Source organism: Suricata suricatta, chromosome 9 (genome assembly GCF_006229205.1).
Source record: "Suricata suricatta isolate VVHF042 chromosome 9, meerkat_22Aug2017_6uvM2_HiC, whole genome shotgun sequence".
Taxonomy (NCBI): domain Eukaryota; kingdom Metazoa; phylum Chordata; class Mammalia; order Carnivora; family Herpestidae; genus Suricata; species Suricata suricatta.
In genome coordinates this window covers 10,587,901-10,603,538 of record NC_043708.1, presented here as the reverse complement: position 1 = coordinate 10,603,538, position 15,638 = coordinate 10,587,901, and the positions used below count along the sequence as shown (strand labels likewise).

The 15,638-nt window shown below is 44.9% G+C and overlaps 1 protein-coding gene across 2 annotated transcripts in view; it reads left to right on the top strand.

Moving 5' to 3' along the window:
* The window catches only part of GOLGA5 (golgin A5), a 33,668-nt gene that overhangs the window by 6,866 nt on the left and 11,164 nt on the right, over positions 1-15,638 (top strand). For both annotated transcript variants that reach the window (XM_029951489.1, XM_029951490.1), the window contains exons 3-8: positions 3,202-3,429; positions 6,125-6,344; positions 6,816-6,939; positions 9,150-9,353; positions 12,722-12,892; positions 15,244-15,372. In XM_029951489.1, the coding sequence (XP_029807349.1) occupies positions 3,202-3,429; positions 6,125-6,344; positions 6,816-6,939; positions 9,150-9,353; positions 12,722-12,892; positions 15,244-15,372 (1,076 nt within the window). The remainder of the gene's footprint in view (positions 1-3,201; positions 3,430-6,124; positions 6,345-6,815; positions 6,940-9,149; positions 9,354-12,721; positions 12,893-15,243; positions 15,373-15,638) is intronic.

Genomic DNA, 15,638 nt, shown 5'->3' with positions numbered 1-15,638 from the left:
TTATTTCATAAGTGAGAGTGACCTGTAATATTGTTAGGTAATATTGTTAGATAACAGTTATGTTATCTTATAAAAGGAATTGGAAAGTGTTCCCTCTTTCTCTGTTGTCTTAATTATTTGATGTAAGACTGAGATTATTTATTCCCCAAATTTTGCTGGAACTCACTGGTAAAACCATCAGGTCTGGGTTGTAACTACTGATTCCATTAGTTTTCCATTTCCTCTGTTTTTGGTGAGTTACATTTTTGTCCCCTAAGAATCTGTTTATTTCATATATACTTTGGAAGATCATATTTATTTTACTTAATTTTAGGGAAATAATAAAAGTGTCATAGCTGAAACCTTTACCCAGTCAGACACCAACCTAATCATTGATGCTAACCCTGCAGAAACCAAAGCTTGATCGCAGACACTGCTGGAAGAATATTAATATCTGGCCCTGTGATAAATGCCCATTTTTTAAACAGTATAACTGAGTATAATGAAGTATAACTGAGGTATAACGAACTGCACATACTTAAATATACAGTGTGATAGGTTTCAACATCGTATTAAATATACAGTGTGATAGGTTTCAACACCGTATACATTTAAAAATTTATTGACATGATGTTTGTGATATGTCCCTCAGAAGACCATTTTAATCATCTCTAGCAGGTTTCTATTTAGTTAATTTCTGGTCTTCATTGTTAATTTCTGCTTTGGAGTTTATTCTGTTTTAAAATTCCTTTTAATGTTTATTTTTGAGAAAGAGAGAGACAGAGCGTGAGCGGGGGAGGGACAGAGAGAGAGAGGGAGACACAGAATCCGAAGCAGGCTCCAGGCTCTGAGCTGTGGGCACAGAGCCCGATGTCACGGCTTAAACCCGTGAACCATGAGATCGTGACCTGAGCTGAAGTCAGATGCTTAACCGACTGAGCCTCCCAGGCGCCCCAGGGTTTGTTCTGTTTTTATAGCCATTAGCTCATTAATTGTCTTCCTTTCAGTTTTAATATATATTTTAAATACCATAAATGTCTTTTTATTTTTATTTTTTGAAATGTGTATTTATTTATTTTGAGAGAGAGCAAGCAGGGAAGGGGCAGAGAAAGGGGGAGAGAGAAAATCCCAAGCAGGCTCTGTGCTGTCAGCTCAGAGCCCTACACAGGGCTCAGTCCTACAACCCTGGGTTCGTGACCTGAGCCAAAATCAAGAGTCAGGCACAATTTTGGATATATACTTTATTTCTTGTAAAAACTTTTGATTTTAGAAATTTCAGATATATCAAAGTAGATGTTGATGATTCCCTCCAGTAATACCTATTATCTGACTGCATTATCTAAACAGCCTACAGCCATTCTTGTTTCATTTATACCCTCCTGTTTTCCATTCCTTCCTTTACTTCTACCCTCCACAGAATTATTTTGAAACAAATCACAGATCTCATATTATTTCTTCTAGAGATATTTCATTTTATTACCATAAAGAAATGCAAGCTTTAAAAACAGACATCCACTCCATTATCCCTCTAAAATTTTAATAATTCCTTAGTATCACCTAATTCCTAGTCATTGTTCAGATTTCAATTTGTCTCATGATTTTTTTTCTGTATATTGAAATGCACAAATCTTAGCTATACAGATAAATGTCTGTACCTATGTAGCTCACACTTTTATTATGATAAAGAACACTTCCTTTGTCCCTTTGCCTCATGTCTCTTTCCAGTTTATCTTTTTACCCCATTTCCCTAATTACCACTGTTCTGATTTTTTTCACCTTAGTTTTTGTCCCAAAGCCTCCTGTAAATGGAATCATATCGTATGTATATTCTCTTATTGTTTTATTCACCACATTAGTTAGCTCCATGGGTATATCAGTAATATGTTCTTTTTTGTTGTTGTTGTTGTTTTATTTTTTTATTGTAGTATTCTGTTGAATACACCACCATTTAGCCAGTCTCTTTTATGGACAATGGATTGTTTCCAGTTTTTGGTTATTGTGACTAAAGCTGCTGTGAACTTTTTTGTACTTGTCTATCTGCGGGAAAATGTTTTCCTTCCTCTTGGAAATGGAAACCTAGGACGGGAGTTACTAGGTGAAATGGTAGTGCATATTTAGTTTCACAAAAAACTGTGAACCCTTTTCCCACAGCAGTGCTGCCATTTTGTGCCCCCACCAGTAATCTAGGGGAGCTCTGGCTGCCCCACGGCTTTGTCGGCCTTTGGCATTGTCCTTCTAACTTGAGCCATTTTGGCAGGTTTGTACTGGTTCTCATTGTGGTTTTCATTTGCATTTTTCCTTGATCACTGACGATGTTGAGGACTTTTTAATATGATTTTTGACCATTTGTGTATCTTCCTTTGTGAAGTGTCTGCTCTTTTGCCCGTACAGTTACTATTGTAGTCCATTTTATCATTTAGCTATGTAACTATACCTAATTTTTTTTTAGAGCACATAAAAAATGCATCTGCACCACATTTTGTAACAAAAACAGGATGACTCTGGATTTATGAGTTGCTAGCTCTTTGAGTAAGACATTTTAGACTCTAGTTCGGTCTGTAACAAGTGCTCTGACCTATTATTACTCTCCTTGCCTTGAAACCCACAGCTGTTCTTTTGTGCCTTTCCAGTATTTTCACTGTTGGGTCTTGTCTCTTTTTCTAAGAAAATACTTTGAAGACCAAAGGGAGACTGAAACCGTTTTTACCTAAACCCAACCAACCATTTAGATTCTCTCTGATTTTCTCCTTCCTGGAACTGTATTCTTGTGTCTGGTCCTCATCTCCATTCATCTGATACATCCAAACTTTGAGATCCTTAGAGGTCTGTGGCCTCCAAGCAGGAGAATGAAATTTCATCAGAAGGCAGTCTTTCAAAAATTTAGGTTTACTTTTTTTTAAGGTTTATTTATTTTTGAGAGAGAGAGACAGAACATGAGCAGGGGAGGGGTAGAGAGGGAGACACAGAATCTGAAGCAGGGTTCAGGTTCTGAGCTGTCAGCACAGAGCCTGATGTGGGGCTCGAACTCACAAGCTGTGAGATCATGACCTGAGCGGAAGTCAGCCGCTTAACCGAGCCACCCAGGTGCCCCTAGGTTTACTTTTTATGCCATTTTAGCCATAGCAGTCAACTTGAGCCAAAAGGCATTCTACCAAAGTAAACTACTGATGTGTATGCAGTACATGTTCCGGTGTAACAAAAATGTATTTCTGTTTTTTACAGAAACCTCTAATAATTCAGATTCTGGCCATGAAGTTCAAGAGGATTCTTCAAAGGAAAATGTATCATCAGGTGCTGCTTGCGCCGACCACAACCCAACACCTGCTGCCGACGGCAAATCACATGAACTGTCTAATCTTCGATTGGAGAACCAACTCCTCAGGAATGAAGTTCAGTCTTTAAATCAAGAAATGGCCTCATTACTTCAAAGATCCAAGGAAACTCAAGAAGGTAGAGCCTTATTTCAATTGTGCAGGGTTAGGAATTTAACATTTCAAAAATAAACAGAAAACTCAGTTCCATCAAAACTCCTATTTCAGATGAGACTTAGAAAGTAGTGTTTTCATGGAAATACAGGGCCCAGTTAGCAGTGGGACCAGTCATCCTGCTCCCAACCTGAACCAGAACACTGGCACATTTGGTCATTCTTCAGGAATCATGAGACCTAAGAACTGAGAACAGAATGTCTGTAATCATCTGATTCATTCAATGGTTTATTCTGAGCATTCGGGGGGAGCTGCTCATGAACCAGAGGTCGGATTAAACAAGGTGGTGGCACCAGTGGGCAGGGTTCACTGTATTGAACCGCTCTTGCAGCTGTAAAGCGAACATGGAATTCAGTTTGAAAAGTACCTTCTCGAAGTGTGCAGTGAGCTGGCCCTTGCCGGAGTCCAGCCCCAGCAGGTCCAGGGGTCCTTGAAGGATGGACGGTGTCTGCACGAGAGAGTGACGAGAGAGCCACATTTCTTTCTGATCACCAGGCAGGCATCTCTGCTTTGTCTGCTTTGGTGTCTCTTTTTATTGGTCAAGCAATAACATGACATCAGAAAATAGAAAACTTTTACAGTGTCTAATTCATTGAGAATAAGGTGCTTTAATCATCGAAAGTGTACAGAAACAAATTTTACAGAAGTATTTTTTTAGAACCATCCCATTTATTCTTGGCGTCAGTCCCCCAGATTAAGAAAGTAACAACCTATCTTATTTTGTATTGTTTGCTTTCTTGCCAATATTTATAACTTTGTTTTTGATTAACAAGTTACTGCCAAGTCCTATAACAAACTTATGGTGAAGTAGAGTAAATTTTACAACCAAGAGAATAACAGGATGTTTTTAGTGAAACACAGGATAATATACATTATTTAAGTTAGTAATGCTAAGATTAAAACATAGGTTAAGTTGTATCTAGATAGGCTAGGAGTTATTTTGTTTGGCTCATAAACCACAAGAGAAAGAATGCTTGTTAACAAGTTGGTTGAGAAAACCCTTTCTCTGATGCAGGCACAGTGGGGCCCTGTGTGTGTTGGCCTTGGACCTGGGTTTCCATTTTCTTATCCATCCTCATAACTGAAGTCAGTATAAGAGAGGATATTTGTAGAATGTGGACCTTGGGAAGGGACCATATTCTGACCTTGTCTTCTGTTTCTTATCTCCAGATTAGGCTCCTTTTCTCCGGGCCAGACTTAAATGCAACTCTTGTGTTTTTAACCACTTCATAATCTATGTCTTGGTCTGTAAGGCTCACTAGAAGAGCCTTTTGGCAAACATCTACAGTGCTTTGATCTAAAATCTCTTACGCAGGGACAGAAAAATGGTTTTTTTCTCCAGGGGTAACTGTGTGGGGAATATCGGTCTGGTCTGGAACGCCATGAGGCCTAATTAATGACAACAGGCCTATTTTCAACATGAGCAGTAGTAGCAGAAGGAGATTCCAGTCTTGCCTCTCATGGCAGGAGCTGTGCAAACGTCTGCCATTTCCTTACTGTGACTGTGTCATCCAGCAAGGCCAATGCGGCTCCCAGCAGGCCCTAGAGTAGAAAACCCTTGGATTTTAAAAGTAAAAAATCCCACACGTGAGGTGGTGGTGGGGAGTGTGGTAGTGTTAATGTAAGTGCGGCCGAGGGCAAATAAGGGAAGTCGTCTCAGCCCCGGATCCTGGCAGTGATTAGAAAGGATGCAGGGATGGTGGGAAAGTCAGGCTAAGACGCAGATGGAGGCCCAGAAGAATGCGAGAGGAAGAAAGTTTAAGACCTGTTGGACTCACTTTAGAAAAGGCTTCACTTTACCAGACTAACATGGACACAGAGATAGACTTTCCTGAGAGCACGTAGAGTTTGCTTTGATGTTAAAAAAAGTTTTTTTGATGGCAGACAGCTGTTGCAGATGATATGTGAGGGTGTGGAAATCTGCACTGCACCAGTGTCCTAGATTTAAAAAATAGCATCTTTTGAGGGCACCTGGGTGGCTCGGTTGGTTGAGTGTCCAACTTCGGCTCAGGTCATGATCTCACAGTTTGTGGATTCGAGCCCTGCATCGGCCTCTCCGCTGTCAGCATAGAGCCTGCTTCCTATCCTCTGTCTCCCTCACTCTCTGCCTCTCCCCCACTTGCACTCTCTCAAAAAGTAAATAAAACATTTAAAAAATAGCATCTTTTTGCTACAGTAATCAAGGGAAACATTCTTTCCCATATTTATCTTCAGGTTTTGATTTTGTTTGTTTGGCCTTACTGGGGTATATACCCTTGGTTTGGATTTGCATTCTTCCTGTCTCTAGCAGAACTCTCCAAATCCGCTGACCATTTTAGTGTTTTGAATTCTGCTTTATACTGGTTTTGGCTCCCACATGCTTTATGATCGGTCTCAAGAACATTTTTTTTGTACAAGAGCAGCTAACATCATGCCCCGTTCCAGCCTATTAACTGTCACGTAGATGGGAATGCTGGCTTTGAGAAGCGGGAATCCCATTTGGGGCAGAGTTTGCAGATACCTGTAAGCCCCTAATCGGCAGGAAGCCCTAAAGGCACACAGGAGAACCTGTGCGTGCTCTGAGAGCGCCGAATCCTAACCACTAGACCACCAGGGAACTTTGTGCATGCTCTGAGAAAACCGTGTCTGCCCGAATAGAGATTTCTCTCTTTCTTTTTTAGAATTAAACAAAGCAAGAGCGAGAGTGGAAAAGTGGAACGTTGACCATTCGAAGAGTGATCGAGTAACTCGGGAACTGCGAGCCCAAGTGGACGATCTGACCGAAGCGGTGGCCGCCAAGGACTCGCAGCTGGGGGTGCTCAAAGTGCGGCTGCAGGAGGCCGACCAGCTGCTGAGCGCCCGCACGGAAGCCCTGCAGGCCTTGCAGAGCGAGCAGTCCCGGTAACGCCCTCCGCTGGCCGGGGTGGGGGGCTGGTGGCCGTGGCGGGGGGGGGGCCGGGAAGACGCTCTCCGTCCAAGTAGTGATAAACGCTGCTGGCACACCACTCTGTGAGAGCTTAGCTTTTGAAATTTGCAGAGGGAAATTTTATCTTTTATTACTGTGAATGCATGTGATTAAAAGTCGACTTACGATTTGAATCTTGAGATGCATTGTTAGCAAATTCTGCCTTTAAAAATACTTGAGGAACAGAATGTCCTTAATCTTTCGACATATAACGATAGGTGGTATGTGCTTATATTTGGACGCCTAAAAATAGAGGTTACGTTCCATTAAAAGGCCAAAAGACTGCTGTAGGAATATTTTAGTTGAGCCATCTTTCTTGTGCTCCTAAGCCGACGCTCTGAAACTTACTGCGCCTTGTCGCTCGCACACCGGAAGCGCGCCCAGTCTAGTGATGTCCTGTCTTGCAGAATGATGCAGGACCACAGCGAGGGCAGCAGCCTACAGAACCAAGCTCTGCAGACCCTCCAGGAGAGACTGCACGAAGCCGACGCCGCCCGCAAGAGAGAGCAGGAGAGCTGTAAGCAGATGCAGGTTAGAGAGGAGGGAGGACTAACACCCTGCAGTGCATTTCAGAAAATTCTCTCTCCGTGACAGAATCCAAGTATTTAAAAATTTAGCTTGATCCTTGCTAACTTTAATCCTGCGTGTTGAAATACACTTAAAATGAAGTTCAGCCTCCTTTACGACGGACAAGGCATCGGCAGGCGGCCGTGGGGCTTTTCCTTGGAGGGGTCCTTGCAGGGACGATGCCCAGGTGGACAGCAGTCCCCGAGCGGAGGGGCGCTACGCTGTCTTTAGAGAAGGCTCTGTCAGTACCGAAAGGGGAGCAGCCCCTCAGCACCCCTTCAGAAAAAGAAATACAATTAAAATAGTTAATGTTCATTAGAGACACATACTTTTTCACTTAATTTCATTGTGCAACCAACATTACCGTTATTTGATTAAAAGCTGATTTGGGGCTTCTTTCTTACAACTGGATGGTGTCAAGAAGCTTTTGAATAAAATGCTTAGAAAAAATTGCTGAGGGGCGCCTGGGTGGCTCAGTTGGTTAAGAGTCCAGCTTCGGCTCAGGTCATAATTTCACGGTTCGTGGGTTTGAGCCCCACATCGGGCTCTGTACTGACAGCTAGCTCAGAGCCTGGAGCATGCTTCAGATTCTGTGTCTCCCTCTCTCTCTGACCCTCCCCTGCTCACTCTGTCTCTCTCTGTCTCTCAAAAATAAATAAAAAACATTAAAAAAACTTTTTTAAAGAAAAAAATTGCTGATGTGGGGCATCCTGTTTATTTTTGTATTTAAGCTTTTTCTGATTCCAGTTTATCTGATTTCATTTATTTCTAGAGAAATCTACCTACTCTGTAGATTTTAACTCTTTTTAAAAAAAAATCTTTTAAGTAGGCTTCATGCCTAGAGTGGAGACCAACGCAGGGCTTGAACTCATGACCCTGAGATCAAGCGTCAGATGCGTAGGAGTGCTTGGGTGGCTCAGTTGGTTAGGCGTCTGACTTCAGCTCAGGTCATGATCTCATGGTTTGTGGGCTTGAGCCCCGTGTCAGGCTCTTTGCTGACAGCTCAGAGCCTGGAGCCTCCTTCAGATTGTGTCTCCCTCTCTCTCTGCCCCTCCCCCACTCACACTCTGTCTCAAAAATAAACGTTAAAAAAAAAAGAAAAGAATAGTATGACTTGTTTTGAAGTCATTAAAATAAAAGATGCTTAACCGACTACCACCCAGGTACCCCAAATTTTACTCTTAAGTTAGTTTCTACATCTAGTTCAGTGATTCCCAACTCTGTGTGTTAGGAACGTGTAGCTTTTAGTACTTTCTTGACGCCAGATTCCCACTCCCAGGGAGCTGGATCCCGCTGTGTGAGGTGGGCATGAGCAGTGGGGTTTGAGTTTTAGATTCACACGTGTGTCTCCATGGGGCAGTGAGGCTGAGAGCCACTGGTCCGGGCTGTGTTTTGAACAGGTGAAAATATTTCTGTCCTGAAAGTAACTGTCAGCTAGGGTGGGCTTTTTGAAAATCCTAGGAACGTGTTTTATTTAACACAGTATATCCAGAGTACTGTTATTTCAACATATAGTTAACAATACAAATCATTAATGAGATATTTTACATTCCTCTTTGTATACTTACTCTTCAGAATATAGTATATTTTATACTTAATTCAGTCATTCAGTGGCTTTACAAGTTCGTTAAGCTAAAAAATTACATTGAACAGTTGACTAGAAAAATTTTAAATAACAATAAAAAATTAGCCATACTGTTAGGAAAGATGTAGCTATTGACTTAGGTCTTTCATTTGCTTTCTGATAGACTTTCTGTTTTCTGTAGACCTTTTAACCATTGATCAGCTTTGTATCAGGCTGACCAGATTCCCCTGTATCCAAGTGAGCAGATTTACCTTGGAAGTTTCTTAAAAAATAGATTTCCAAGCCCAGTCTTAGAAATTCTAATCCAGTAGGCCTGGGGAAGGCCTTTGGTGGCTGCATTTTTTAAAAACTCCCTGATTGATTCTGACGCATTGCCATGTTTGGGAGCCAGCAATCTTAGAGTCCCTGTTCATCAGCTCCTAACCAACAAGGTGGTGTGTTTTGTTTTGTTTTGTTCTGTTTTTAAACCTCCCTCTTAGGTTGTTGGACTGAGCTAAAAAAAAAAAAAATCCCTTCAAATATCTGATTAGATGGTTGTACAATATATCTCAAAGGAAATTATGTAAGTTGATATAAAAATTTGTCACAGAGCGAGTTTGCTGCCCGCCTTAATAAAATGGAAGTGGAACGTCAGAATTTGGCAGAAGCGGTGACTCTGGCAGAAAGAAAATACTCGGACGAGAAGAGGAGAGTTGACGAGCTGCAGCAACAGGTCAAAGTGTACAAGTCCAGCCTGGAGGCCTCCAAGCAGGAGCTCGTTGACTACAAGCAGAAAGCTACTAGAATACTCCAAGTAAGCTTGACATGTGCACTTTGGATGTTGGGATTTGCCGGTTGGGAGACACTTTGTGACCCCACATCGATCTGTGAGATGATTTGTTCGTGTTTGGCTGGGTGGCTCCTTCAGGCGCCTTACTCTGCTCAGAGGTATTATAAAAGGCTGAAATGTCCCTTGTTCCAACCACCTTTCTTTCTTTTTGCTTAAAATTCATTCTGCCACGGCCCAGGCCAGGCCTGCCACCTGTCACCTTAACCTCGGCGGCATTGATGTTGGTTGGTTGCGAAGCAGTCACTCCTTCCCAGGCTTCCCCTGCCTGGTGCGTCCGCGGCCCTTCCCTTCCACCGCGCTGAGAAACACGGAGTTGGTCGTCAGCTAACGTAGTCTTCAGCTTCCCCTTCCTCTGCCTCTCCTGTCGGAGGAAATGTCTGTTTTCATCTTCTCCTGGGAGGAATTTTCAGCCTGTGCGTTGGTTCGCGCCCCACCTCACCTCAGCTCTCCCTTGTGAGTCCATCCTCTCCCTGCTTTTTCCTCTCTGCTGCCTTCTTACGGCTCAGCTTACTCAAGAGCACATGGTTGCTTAGTGGAAGAACAGACTAGATCTTGGAACTCCTGCCTACAGAAAAAACCAGACTTTTGGCTTTTTTGACCACTTTGATCCATTTCCTTGTCCTTTTTCTCAATGTCAGACTTTTCGGAATTATTGCAAATACGCTGTCTTCATTTTAGACCTGTTCACTTTACCTCCTTTGTGTAATTTCTGTCCCTGCGACATTTCTGAAGTTGTCTTCCCCCAGGCTTTTAATGCCCTGAGTATGTATTTTCTTGCTTGTCTTAGTTTCCACCCACTTTGATCTTGGTAGAGTATTGGACACTGTTAGCCCTCCTCCCTTCCTGAAACTCCTGCCCTCTGGTGTCAGTCGCACTGCCTTCTCCCTCTCTGGCCTCTCTCACTGCTCTTCCGGTCTCTGCTGGGCCTTCTTCCCCGTCTCTGAAGAGGAAGGGTCCTCTCCATATTTCGTCCTAAGCCTCTGACTTCTTTCTTCACGTTATCGTATACTCACCCTGCCTGTCACCTTGATGTGACTTCAGCTTGTCTCCAAGCCTCACTTCCTGACCCCAGTTTCTAAGTAGCCGCTGTGCTTCTCTCCACGGGCGGTCCCATCCCCCAAACCAGCTTCTGCTCCATTCTCCTATTGTGGTAGGTATTATGCCGTTTTCCCAGGCAGTAGAGCTTGAACCACAATGACATTTCGACTGCACCTTTTTCCTTTATCTCCTGCCTCATGTTGCGAATGCCCACGTTTTTGATTCCTCTTTCATGAGACAGCATGTCTGTCTCTTCCAAACTGTTCTAATTATTCCTGCTATGTCATTCTAATTAATTCATTTCAGAGGTCCTTATTGAGCACTTAACTATTCACGAGGCGTTAGCTTAGGTGCCTTTAGGGTAGGTGGAGGGAGGGAGGGAGTGTCTTCTGTCTGAAAAGAGCAGTTCAGTTCAAGAAAAGACACGGACGTAATTGATGCGATGAAGTTATTGATGCATTAAGCCCTGAAAATCTGCTGAGGGGAGTCCAGGGTGCCTGGAGATGCTGTACAAAGAGGAGCTGAAGGATTCGTAGGAAGACTTGAGGGAAGAGATCCCTGATAGGACAGGCTGTGCCCGAGCGAGGGGGCCTGAGGGAGCGCAGCGGGAGTGGTGGACGGCAGCCGGTTCCCTTGACCGTGACGGGTCGGGGTGAAGAGGCGGGAGAGGAGGAGCGTGAGGACTGGCCGTGATGAGAGTTGGCCCAGTGCCCGGCTCTTAGGAGGTGCTCGGTGAAGTGCCGCGGACTTTGAGGGTGGGGATGGGATGGTGATATGGAGACAGTAAAGAAGAGGGCATCAGAATTAATGGAGAGAAATAACGAGGACCTGGTCTGATTTGTGGCAGTGAGGGCGGCAGGTAGGACAGCTAAGAGAGCTGGAGGAGGTGGGGTGTGCAAGACTGAGAGACCTCACTGGAGGAGGGGGAAATGCAAGTGGAATGGTGCAGCGCCCCGGTTTTCTGGTTTGGGCGCACGAGGACTACTCCCCTGCCATGTGCCAGGGAAACAGAGAGGCAGCAGCCTGGTGCTGGGGGTTAGGGCAGGTGGGGACAGGTTTGCAGAGTTATTGTGACGTTGGGGTGAACGGTTCAGGAAGGCCATCCGAAATACAGGCCCGAAGCTCAGCACACAGGTCTGGGCATCAGCCCAGAGAGAGGGGGAGAAAATTACAGAGACGTTTGAAGAAGTCGTGCAGAGTTCTACCACATAAGAAGGAACTCTTTTTGATGGAGGAGGGTGCCTTTCAAATATTTCTGTTGAAGGGGAAAGAGCTGCTGGTCATTACTGCTGGCCTGGAATGATAGCACTGCTTAAACTAGTCTCCCCACATCAACTCTCCTCTTCCAACTCCTCTTTTATACAGGGGTTGGTAAACTTCTCCTGTAAAGGTCCGAATAGTACCTCTTGTAAGCTTTGCAGGCTCTCTGTGGTCACCATCGCATACTCTTTATTTTTTTATGACCCTTTAAGCATGTGGAAGGCATCCTTAGCTTGAGGGCTGAACGCGGATAGGCCACAGGCCATAGTTTGTGAGCACATACGTTACACCCTCCTAAAATACAGCATTTCCCGGTCTAGTTTTTGGTCATTTGTCTTGGCCCACCAAATAAAAGTCAAGCATTGTAGCCTGGCATCTGACGCCCCCACAGATTGGTCCTAACGTACTACCTCCCACCGCACCGCACTTTTTTGTACGCCCTGATGCCGTTGCATTTGTATGGTTGGCCCTGTCTTCTCTGTACCTGTCCAAACCCCAGCCGATTTTCAGGGCCAGCATAACTGCTGCTTTCAGGTAGAGCCTTGTCTTCCCCAGAGGTGGTTTCTCCTTGGAACTCTGCAGGCAGTCTTGGCAGACGCCTCTCTCAACTTAATTGCCATCTGCTGGATACTCGTAACTTCCTTTCTGCTTTATAAGGTGGAGGTGCCGTCCCAACGGGGAACGTCTTCATTACAGAGGACACTGAGCACAGTGCCAAACCCGCTGGAGGCGTTCCATAAACATTGGTTGAGTAGCCTGTGATGGGGGAAAAAAGCCTGAGGAAGGAGGAGGAGAACATATGAGAAAAGTCTGGCCAGTAACAAGTTTTCTGCAATAACATGAGGCTGCGGGCTGAAATCCAAGGATGGTATGCAGCGAGGCTCCGTCACGTTTTTATCCCACTGGGGACCATCTTTGATGGAGAATGTCATCGGACTATTTCCACAGAGGCTTAGTTAGTGTAAGATTGATGGCATGCAGTATACAAGCTAGTCTCCATTTTCCTTAAAGGTTATTTCTTTTTTTTATAATAGTCTAAAGAAAAACTGATTAACAGCTTAAAGGAAGGCTCTGGGTTTGAAGGCCTTGACAGCAGCGCTGCTCACAGCATGGAGCTGGAGGACCTCCGCCACGAGAAGGAGATGCAGAAGGAGGAGATACAGAAGCTGATGGGCCAGATCCACCAGCTGAGGTCTGAGCTACAGGTAAGATTCATCGCGGTTCGGCTGCACAGCCAGCCACCCCCCCGCAGCTGTCGGCAGGTAGCACGAGGGGGGTCTGTGTTTTGAGGGAAGGGTGGTGGTGAGACGGCGCATGGAACTTGTGCAGGACCAGCGGTCACCGCGCGGAAGGGAGTCTACAGTGGTAGGTTTCTTGTCCACTGACTGTGAAGTGCTGGGAATAACAGACGTAGGTAACTAGATTTGTTCGTTAAGCGCACTCTTACCCTGTGTCCCCCACAGCCGGGCAGCTTGTTGGCTCGGAGTTACAACAAGGAACCGGACAGAACCTTCGTATTTATGGATCTTGTGATCTGGTGGTTGAAACACAAATGGGATTTGGGCTTCTGTATAAAACTGAGATGTTTTCTGATACTGGAACGGACACAGGGACGGTCTCTTAGAGTTTGGGACATAATCCTATAATTTATGGCTTATGTGTAATTGCTGTTTTTAATCCACAAGTAAATGGGGCCTTTCGTTTAGATTAAACATGGAGGCTTCGACATAAATATCATAGGAGGAGTCTGAGAACGAGAGAAGATGAAGTGCTGGCTAACAAGCCTTCTTTACAAGAGAAAAAGCATTTTATCCACGCGGTTGGTTTGTGAGATGTGCGTCACGTACGTAGGGAAGTGTGGAAGTCGTGAGGGTAGGGTTTCTTGTCTGGAGCGTGGGCTTGGATGTGAGGCTTAGTAGACGTGTCACCTGCGCCAGACACTCCGTCCCACTGAGCCTGCGTTTTCTCATCGGAAACTGAAGGTCAGCGGAGCTTCTCTTGAGGATACGGGATACGTGTAAACGGGCCGAGCATTGTTCCCGACACGGGTTAGGCCCTCAGCAACTGTTAGCTACTGTTACTTATGGATTTTTTTCATATCGGCCAAGTAGAAGAGCTGATAAAGGCTGTTGTCCTCAGAGTCTGTAAAGTAGGACTTTTTTTTTCTGTAATTAATTCTGAATTCCAAAGAATTCAGTCCGGTGAACATAGAAATTGAATAGAAGCTAATCCTCTCCACACCTTGTTTTATTCATTTGTTTTATTTACTATCTCATCCTTACCCCAGCATCACTGAGGACACTGTTTCTCAAGCCGGTGACATCTAGAGTGAGGGTTAAGGCACACCCGGCAGAAGGAGAGAGTCGTTCGCGGCTGTGGTAACTGTCTGTCCTTCATGATGCCCCGCAATGGCGGGCATTGCGCTGCCCTCCGCGAACATCCTTCCGTTTGGTCCTTCCCATAAACCTGTAAGGGAGATGGTGCATTCTCTCTCTACTGTTTGAAGAGAAATTCAGTCATAGAGAAGGAGGTAGCTTCCCTAGGACTAGTAAAGTAGCAGAGTCAGGATTAGAACCTTAGCCTGTCCGATTCCAGAACACAGTCTTAACCACTGCCTATCCTGCCTGCCACTCAGAAATTCGTTTGATTAAGTCAAATCGATGGCAAGATTAATTGACCTACTACTAACCCCGAAAACTCAAGGGTAGGGAAACATAATTGTACTTACTGCTGTTCTCTAAATCCACAAAGTTGTGTTACCGGGAGTATCTGTTGTTATCTGGAAGTACCATTAGTCTGTCCGTTCTTCCAGACGGTGTGTGAGTGCGGAGTTGTGGAGATGAGCTCAGGACAGAGAGTACCGAAACATCAGAGGCAGATGGAGAGGCCGATTTTCATCTCTTGTGAGGCTGCACAAATGGACGCATGCTTAACCCATACAGGGATACAGAGGAACCTAGAGTTCTGTTCTTTGCCACTAGTGGATTTGATAGGAGATCTAGAAGGTGGTTTTTGAATTTGAAGATGTGTGAATAATGACACTAAGTGAAGGAGTAAGAAATGTAGAAAGATATAAAAACAGATAATGGTAATAAAACTAAAAAATGAAACCGTAGACTAACCTGCGGTGATATGAGAGAACAGTTACAGTCTTAGTTTCTGTTGAGCACTTAGCACACAGGCAGAACCTAACTAACCTGCAGTTCCTGGGACCAGTGCAGCAAAGTCCTTTTTGATGTGATGTTCCTGTTCCTTTTGAAATTGTTAGCTTTTGATTAGAGCCATAAATCTCCCAGTGAGCCCCTGTTTGCGCATGCTCATTCGGTCACGTGGTTCGTGTGCTGCGGCAGCTGTAGTGTCCCGTCCGTGTCTCTCCCCTTCGCCGTATTACACAGTGACGCGTCGGTTCATATCCTCCTGTAGGCGGACACCCCATCCACGTACCCTGCTCCCCCCGGTGCCCGCCGGGCCCCGTGCGTGGCGCATAGTGATGACTCAGTAAGTGTCGAAAAGAACAGTTACTTCTTGCTTTCACATATCAGGCTCCTCCTTTCAGGATTTGGAGGCCCAGCAGGTTAGCGAAGCAGAATCAGCCAGAGAACAGTTCCAGGATCTGCAAGACCAAATAGCCGGACAGAAAGCATCTAAACAAGAACTGGAGGCAGAATTGGAGCGACAGAAGCAGGTAAAGATATTAGACGGAAGATTATGAAGGAAGTCCTGGCGGGCCTCTGAGGATTCTCTTCAGTGAAGCTCCTCGGTGACATTCTTGTAGGATGGGCTTGGAGCGGGGATGCTGAGTGAGACCTCGGTGACATTCTTGTAGGATGGGCTTGGAGCGGGGGTGCTGAATGAGACCTCGGTGACATTCTTGTAGGATGGGCTTGGGGCGGGGATGCTGAGTGAGACCTCGGTGACATTCTTGTAGGATGGGCTTGGAGCGGGGATGCT